Raw genomic sequence first — 8,791 nt, 5'->3', positions numbered from 1 at the left:
ATCTTCAATATTAATGCGCAGCTTAACCAATCTACATTAAAGGGCACACTCAACTGGAATAGGTTATCTGTACTTCAAGGGAGAACCATCTTGTGAGACTGTGGAAACAAAACTTTTTCTACTCATCTAGTTTGGCTTTTTTTGTGACTAAAGAGAAACCTGGCCAGAGTACAATCAATCAGGCACCATTTACTGCGGTTCACTATTTGCATATTCTCCTAAAGTCAGGCCTGAAGGATTAAGATAAAAATTGCTTATTTGCTATGTACTATTTCTTTCAGAAAAAAAAGGAAGAGGAAATGCTTTACAAAACGACCCATTGTAATTTTCCCCCAAATTATACACAGGGGTGTCAAATTCAGACACTTTGTAAACATGAACCAGTAGCACATAATAACCTATTAAAGAGAGGTAATTTGGGGTCGTTGTGATAGGTCTCTATTAATAGCAGGTAAATCTCTTCTAGCCGTTAGCTATAATACCCAGATAATTTGTGCAAAATTAACTCTTCCAGATCCAGAAAGCAAACATTGCTTCGTCCAGTCTTAAGTGTACTTAAAAAAAAACAACACACACAGATTCATTGTAGAAGACATCCACATCCCTTACATTAAAACACACAAAAACCCAACCACTTTGGTCTTTCAATGGAATTGAAGTTTTGATGGGGGCCAGGGGAAGTGTCCGTCAGTCAGTCTATGATTAAGTCCCCTATTTCCATCAGGACAATTTCACCACACACACTGCCAAGATAACAGCTATGATGAGCACAGCACTGAAAACAATCGCAGCCAGAAGTTTGCTAATGTCACAAAAGCCTTTTCTCTCTTCTACAGAGACGAAACCCCCCGAGGAAGCTCCTGCACTGGTGGTGGATTTGAGCTCTGCCCCGGGATCCTGTTTGGCCTCCACGGTCCACTGAGGCACGTTCACTTTCATCTCCATCTCATACATCATCTCTCCCACCTTGTGGATCTCCTGCTCCAGGTCCTTCAGATCCACTTCATCGATGTTGCGGTCGGCCTCATACTTCATGTTCTGGACGCTCATGGCTCGTGCAGCCACGCCCGCGGTGCCTCCGGACATGCCCGTCTGGATGAGGTGCTTCTTGGGCACGTTCAGGGGGAATTCCAGCCCCAGCTCCAGGGCCCTCTTCATATCGGTCTCCAAGATCTCCAGGCATGTAGAGAAAATCACCCAGAGGCGCTCGAACTCTGCCTTGTCCTCCTTGCTGACGTTCTTGTCCTTCAGGGCCGCGGTGAGCTTGTTCCTGTTGGCCACAGCCAAATCGTGCGCTTTCTGCCGCGTCTGCTTTAGCTCCTCGCGCAGGTTCTGCGAGTCCGCGGTGCCCCCCACGCTGAGGACCATGTGCCGGTAGCAAGCTGTCACCCTGCTCAAGGCGTCCAGGAGCGCTTTGCACTCTTCTTTCGCCATACTTCCGACGGGTAGATTGCTGCTCCTCCTCTCTGTTGTTGCTGCGGCTCCTAGGGTCTTAAGGGCCGGCGCTTGACACGGTCTTTTCCCACTCACGCGCTTGGAGAGGCAAGGACCCGAAGGCACCGGCCGCCGCCCTCGGACGTGGTCCGAGCCGAGCTCTTCTTCATCGTTCCCCTCTTCTCTCCATGCAGGTGCCCGGCTCTCGGTGACCCGGGGTTAGAGGGGCCAAGGCTAGCCCGGTGCGGCGCCCGGGACTGCCCCGCACTGAGTTCATCTCCTGCTGGACCCTGCGTCCAGCCTAGCCACGGCCCAGGATTCCCGCTTTTCCTTTTTCTTTCTTTTTTTTTTTTAATCTTTGTGTTTCTCGCCCCTACTCACCGGAGTCAAGAGTACGGGACCGGAGCAGCCATCCCTCCCGCACCAGGTAGAGCCCTGGCCCCGCCGGGGTCCCGCGGCGTTAGCCCTATAATCTGGTAGTTGGTTTCTTTAGCTCCCGGTGCCCCGGGCTCTCCCGCCCTACAGTCTGGGGTGGGCGGTGCTGCTGGGGGCCGGCAGGTCACATGCCTCCTCCGCCCCTCCCAGGCTTATCTCTGGGATGAGCATCTCTGACTGGGGGGGAGATGCTCATTGAAAGACTGCGAGTCCCTTAGATCCCAGTCTGAAGCCGAGAGTCGAGATGGGACAGGGCGTGGCATGGTTAGCTGAGTCCTGGGGGGTCCAGTACTAGAAGGCGGTGGAGGAATGAATGTCACAGAATGTCGGAGAATGGCCTTGAAGTGAGTTCCTATCGGCGCCCCGACACTTTCTTGCCGAGTGACCCAGGAAAAATCAGTTCCTCTCTTTGAGCCCCAGTTTCCCCATTTTGGCAGGGATATTGTGCCTAATTTAAAACCTTATGTGCAAATAAAAACTAGAGCTGTTAGAAAAGAAGACTTGGGTTCAAATTGTGCCTCGCACTTACTGTGTGATTGTACACAAGTAACTATATTTATCTGAACATCAATTTCCTCAACTGTAAAATGGGCATCATACCCGTAGCACCAACTGCATTAGGCTTTTGTGAGACCAATGAGAAAACGTATAAACCTGTTGTAAACTTCCAGAAACCGACTTCCTCCCAGGTTCCTTCCTCCCATAGTATCTTGCATTTAACTACTTTATCTGTATGTATGAATTTTATATTTATGCTGCATATCTTTTTATATGTATGTGTCCTCCCTATTAGAATGTACACTTTCGAGCAGGGAGTGATTAGTTCTTTGTATTTGCATCCCCTCGCATAGGCACATAGTAGACGCTTACGAAATATGTTTGATCTAACTTCATTTTGTGGGTTGAGGAAACTGAGTCCCAGTGAGGAAAAATAATTTTATTTGGGCAAGATCTCAAAGTGCGTTATAGTCAGAGGAAGGACTAGTACCTAGTTCTCCAAATCCCCAGCTCTTGTTACCCAATGGGTGATGTAGGTGGAGAATCGTATTACCCCACCCTCAGAGCCACTAGCAAACTCTCAAGGGTGCAAACTCACGCTTCTATCGAAAGCTACCATACCCCGGCAGACCCCCGAGAGCCTCCCTCTGGCTGCCACAAGTGTCGCACTCGCACCCAGATCCCTCCTCCCTCTAACCGGATGGCCCTGCGCATGCTTAAGGGCGGCAAAGGGCTCTCGTTTCCTCGCTTTGAGAGCTCCGCCTTTCGAACCAGCTAGGCTTTGGCGATTGCTCCGCCTGTGCGTCAGTCTTCGCGGAGGCGGCGACTGATTGGTCGGTCTGCAGCTCCGGGGCTGAGAGCCCTCCGGGGCCAGGGGGAGGGGCTGAGGAGGGGTGGGGAAGCCTCTGCGTTGTCGGTGCAGATGTTGCCGCCTCCGCCTCCGCGTCAGCGTCCGCGGAGATGGGCAGGAAGTGAAACCATGGTACTTACCTGAGTAAGTGGCTGGGATCCGGCTCACCTGGCCTGGGAGGGTGGGGGCGGTGGGCTTCTGAACGGGCCCGGGCTGCGGAGAGCCGGAGGAGCCTCCTCGGTGGCCGCCGGCCCGCGTCCTCAGGTGTCTCTGGCCACCTCGTTCCAGCTCCGCCGAGGCCTCGCCGGGGTATGGTGTCGGGGAAAGCGCCCGGCCCGGCCGGCGGAGGGCCCTGTCATCGTGTCAGCCCCGGGAGGGTCCCCACGGCCTCCCCGGCTCCACGGGGTGTGGGGCCTCGGGGTTTGTCCAGCCCAATCTCCCTCTCCCCCACTCTCCCAGTTCGGCCCCTGCTCCCTCCCCAGCTCCCCAGTCCAAGAGTGCAACTTTTCCTCTTTTTGGCAAAGTGCTAAGCAGGTCTCTGGGCCAGGGTCCCAGGTGTCGGTGCATTTCAGGGAGGGAGTCCTTGGAGAGGAGCCGGTGTCTTCACGCAGGGGGTCTTCATAGGTCCACTTTGATGTCAGTTATCATTCTTGACCTTTCGGGCTTGCAGCTGTCCTGCAGCGGGGCACTTCTTTGTGTGTTTGGAAAACCGAAAGTCAGGGTAATTTCCCACGTCTTGCACTTAGGACTGTCATCTTTGCCACGGTGGTACTTGTCCTGTGAGCTGTGATACTTAAATCTATTTAGTAGCTTTTGCTTGTCAGTGTAGGTAGGTGTAACCTTTTTGTTTAACAATACTCTCTTGGCGTTGATGACCGTGCTGTTTGGTTTTAGGGCAGTGGCTGAGGTTTCATTCTCTCAGAGGTACAGCTGCACAGCTAGGCTACGAGGATCTTCTCTTTTAAATTAAACTTATCCTTGTTTCAGCCTGCTACAACATCTGAGGGCAGTTTTCTCATTTCCCTCTTCCTCTCTAAGTTCTTCTCTCTCTCTAAGTTTTTTTTTTGCTGCCTTTTTTTTTTTGCATCTCTGGATTAAAAACTCTTGGGCAGTTAGAGGACAAAGTAAGTCTGTGTCATTTTAGCCACTGACAGCAGACGTATAAATAAATTTGTTGTTTGTCTCCATTATTCTGGATAGTGCCATAATGGGTTTGGCTTTGTAAGTACAGTATGGAATGTAGTTGCTTCTTAACTGATAGCTTGAAAATATTCCTGGAGTGAGGAGTAGATAGATACCCTTCATTCAAAAACAAGAAATTGGATGTATTAAATAATACGCTTATCCTAAAGTAGCTTAATGACTTGTAAAGGAATTACTATGTTTCTGAGGCCTTCATAGAAAAGGTCCAATATCAGTTTAAAATAATAATATATTGTAGCAAAGCAGTGATATTATTCCACTTAAGAAATAACAGGTTTACCAGAGTTTAAGGCCTACAATGCATTTTTCTTGCATTAACCCCATTGAGATGAGTATTATTTCCATTATACAGATGAGGAAACTAAGGTTACCCTTGGTCACATAAGTAGAGTCTTTATATCTATAGGTGAAAGGGACATTAGATGCTATCTAGTCCAGCCCTTTTATTTTACAGATGAGGAAACTGAGCCCCAGAAAGGTTAAGTGATTGACCTATGTGATTTGTCCATCATGAAGAGGCAGGATTCAAATCCGACCCTTAAATCTGGCTTTCTTTAAATGATACCATTGTGTGTAAGGTACAAAAGCAATATTACTTTGTACTATTGCTTTTGTACTCTTTGTTTAACAAAATGTCCCCAGGATAGGAGCAGATATTGGATTTTGGGAATGATGTTAATTTACCGTTTTAACACTTGTACTCTGTTTTTAGACTGCTGTGATCTTTTACTGATTTCCATAAACTAGGTCAGTGATTAATAATCAGGCAAAAGTTCAATTCATTTAGTACGAGTATTTATTATTGAGCTACTTTCATGTTAACTCTGTCAGTTTACAGAGATCACATTGATATGTAAATTCAGATTTTAACATTCTGGCTTTATTCATTTTGTGCTTATCTCCTTTTATGAGAAAAGTATAATGACAAGTGGTATCTAATGAATTATGGTTTAGATCCAGACTCTTGCCTAAAATAAGGTTAGAGGCAGATGGATTTGGTGACATGTACTGCCTGGGACAAGGTGTAATGGATTAAAGTGAGGTCAAAGAGTTATGGAATGTTGATGCTAAAAGGCACTTTTAGAGCTGTCTAGTTCAACATCCTTATTTTACAGATGAGAAAACAGGTCTGGAGAGGGATTGCCACAGTTAACTCAGTTAATTGGTAGGGTAGATTCAAGAACCTCTGACTCTCCACTCTCTCTTTTGTAGCTTTTGATCATATAGCCCAATCCTCTCATTTTACAGATTAGGAATTAGGCCCAAAGTCAGATAGCAGGTTAGTAGCAGAGACAGAATCCAGATCTCTAACTTCTAGTTGATTCATTCATTTATTCAGCAAATATTTATTGAATTTTTTTTCCCTCGTACTACTCTGACTCATATTGTTTGGTACAAGTGTTTAGTGGTTCTTTACATAGGGATGTGCATGTGTGCATATATACTTCTTCCCAACTGGTTCTAAGTTAACTAGAGGGTAGACACCACATCCCCCTTTTCTTTGCACCTCTTCCCTTCCTCCCCTTCCTATAAGGCCCTTAGTAAATATGAGTTACCATGATCTCGAGAATTTTAGCTTTGAAGACTTGAGTTGTCTGGGTCCAAAACAAGGTAGTACTTGTGGGTGGAAACTTTTGAAGCTTTTGAACCTCAGAGTAATGAGAGTAAGAGATCAGTGTTAAATCTGATTAGAACATTTTACCTTTTCTCGTCTTCCTGCGCAGCCCCTCCTGCCTCCGACTGTCTCACACTGATCAAAGATTTTTTGGAAGATGCTGCTCATCATCTGAAAAACCAAAAACCAAAACCAAACGACTTAAGAAAATGAGGGATCTTTCTCTTTGATAAGTGTCCCTACTCAAGGTGTCATCAAAGACTAAGGAAATACTATTAATACTTATTTTTTGTTATCTACTATGTGAATACTATATGAAGATATGCTATGTGTATATTCTACAAGAAAACTGCTTATTCTGTCAGCATCCTTTGTCAAAATGTATAGTGATTCAACTTGTAATTTGTAATTTGTTCTTAAATATGGCACATGTAATATGTACCAGGCTGGATGTTTTTGTTTGTTTTTAGTTTGGAAGAACCAGAACTATGACATGTTATAATGCTTAGTATTTCTGCATTTAGTTTGGTTTACAGTGATCCTGATGGAAACTTAGATAACTAATATTTGGTTAGATAACTAATATTGGTTTAAGGCACTGATAACTATCTTTCCTGTATTTAGTCTTTTCTGTGGAAATTGTCATTAACATCATCCAAATTCAGGAACTGAAAAATGTATTTAAAGATTTTTCTTAAAATGGAGGATGAGTTCTTTGTCATCCTCTATACAGATATGAGTATAAATGTAATTTTTAACATGAAATTAACTTTATGTTAATATAGTTGGCAGGACATTCCTGCGTGTTCTAAACATGATGATTCTATGTATGATCACATGATAGCCACGTATCTTAAAATCAGCCATATAGTATACATTATGATACGTAATTACTTGAAAGTATTTGATTTTCTTCTTTTTTTTCCCAGGCCTTTTTTTGGTGAGGCAGTCTGGGTTAAGTGACTTGCCCAGGGTCACAAAGTAAGTGTCAAGTGTCTGAGGCCGCATTTGAACTCAGGTCCTCCTGACTCCAAGGACAGAGCTCTAACCACTGTGCCACCTTGTTGCCCTGAAAGTATTTGATTTTCTACATTGGATTAGGCATAGGAATAGTCGTTGCTATCCTCAACTCCTGTATTGTGCTCTTAGAACCCATTTAATTAGTACTGAGTCAGTTAATATTTAGGTGAATGTAGTGACAAAGTGCTCATGTGTCCAGGTTCACAAGGTAATAATGAATAACCCATGAAATAGTCATATGCTTCGTTTGACACCAGAACGTGTTAACAGTAATTGTCAGCAACAAAGAATTACTTCTTAATGAAATCTGCTTGCATTTAGTTTCTATAGTTCCTTAGTTCAAAGAATACCAAGATAATTAATAAATAATAATTCCTGTAATACTAAATCTTTGGATGTTCCACAGTCTTCCCCAGCAGTGTATTCCAAATGTCATCCACATCCTGAAGTTTCTTTTTAAATTGTAGAGGCCGTACATAGATAAATTATTTTTGTCCTGCTGTGACCTAAGTCTAAATGGAAGTATTTCTTTTAGATAAATTGTAATATTCAATGGCTAATGTTTAGATAGGCATTTTAATGAACTGTATTTAAGATTTATCAATACATTTGAATAGACAGGAAATAAATGAAGAGTTTGAGGAAGTACGATAAGCTTGGTTCTGAGGCACAATGTAATAGCAGTGAGGGACTTCATTTACCCAAATAATTGCTGAAATACTTTGAATAGTTAATAATTTTTTGACTGCCTTAAAGATAATTTCATTCATCAAAAGTTGGAGTGACCAACAGTAAGAAATTCTACTTTAAATCTGATTCTCATCAACAAGGAACTGGACGCTTTGGTGAAAGGATCATTGTGCATAGGGACCTTGTGGGGAAGTTACTTCCATCTTACAAATTCTGATAAGAGGGGAAGGCTGGGCATAATCTGACATGATCTTCGGATATTTGGGAGAGCAGATTTAAAAGGGCTCAGACAGAGGAGAGAGGTAGGATCCTATGGCCCAAAATTCTGCAAGGAAAGTCAACCACTAAGGCATAGGAAGCTCAAGAATGACATTCTAAAGATATTCACTGAAGTGATTCCAGTGAGGAAGAAAAGGAAAATTCTCTTAAGAGACTATTGCGGAGAGACCACTGTACTGGGAAGGAAACGCAATATAGTTGAAAGAATATTGAACTTAGAGTAAAAAGGCCTGAGTTTGAATCCCATCTGTGTCACCTTTGTTACTTTGGGCAAGTTACTTAACCTCTGCTCTGGGCCTCAGTTTCCATATCAAATGAGGGTTGGAGTGGGTAGCCTCCAAGACCCCTTCCAGTTCCAAGTCTGTGATCCTGTGGCATGTGTAGGTGGATGAGAAACTCATCCAGCTAGGATTTTTGCTGTCTCGTGTGTGTGTGTGTGTGTGTGTGTGTGTGTGTGTGTGTGTGTATACACATATGCATGCATGCATGCACCTATGCTAAAGTGTGTGAAAGTATCAAGAGAGCCTGGTCAACTTGATAAGGTTGAAAGGATGAGGCTTTTGGGAAGATGCTAGAAATACTTGTTGATTTAGACATTGAAGATAAATCTCTCATTCAGAGATAATTTGATTAGGTATTTTATATCTGTGAGGGATAGGCCTAAAGGGAGCGAACAGACCTGCTAGAGTTCAGAGGGTAGTGAGGTCTAATGAGACCACAGATAAGAGAATTGAGATCTGACTTCAGCCGTTGTAGGTGGTTGGGAG

The 8,791-nt window shown here is 44.2% G+C and overlaps 2 protein-coding genes across 3 annotated transcripts in view; one reads left to right on the top strand and one right to left on the bottom strand.

The window, feature by feature from the left end:
• Positions 1–583: 583 nt before the first annotated feature.
• RGS9BP (regulator of G protein signaling 9 binding protein) lies at positions 584–1,990 on the bottom strand. The gene has a single exon (XM_020984920.2). It carries the CDS (start codon positions 1,432–1,434, stop codon positions 721–723), a length of 714 nt encoding a protein of 237 aa, XP_020840579.1. The 5' UTR covers positions 1,435–1,990; the 3' UTR covers positions 584–720.
• A 1,275-nt stretch (positions 1,991–3,265) lies between these two features.
• The window catches only part of ANKRD27 (ankyrin repeat domain 27), an 89,469-nt gene continuing 83,943 nt past the window's right edge, over positions 3,266–8,791 (top strand). For both annotated transcript variants that reach the window (XM_020985050.2, XM_020985049.2), the window contains exon 1: positions 3,266–3,361. The gene's annotated coding sequence lies outside the window, so the exon portion shown is untranslated. The remainder of the gene's footprint in view (positions 3,362–8,791) is intronic.

The sequence above is a fragment of the Phascolarctos cinereus genome, unplaced genomic scaffold (assembly GCF_003287225.1).
Source record: "Phascolarctos cinereus isolate Bilbo 61053 unplaced genomic scaffold, phaCin_HiC Scaffold_2;HRSCAF=192, whole genome shotgun sequence".
NCBI classification, from domain to species: Eukaryota; Metazoa; Chordata; class Mammalia; order Diprotodontia; family Phascolarctidae; genus Phascolarctos; species Phascolarctos cinereus.
The sequence above is the reverse complement of the archived record's forward strand: the minus strand, read 5'-3'. Positions and strand labels throughout refer to the sequence as shown.

Excerpts from the sequence above, each read along its gene's own strand:
- RGS9BP (XM_020984920.2), bottom strand. The coding sequence starts at position 1,434 with ATGGCGAAAGAAGAGTGCAAAGCGCTCCTGGACGCCTTGAGCAGGGTG.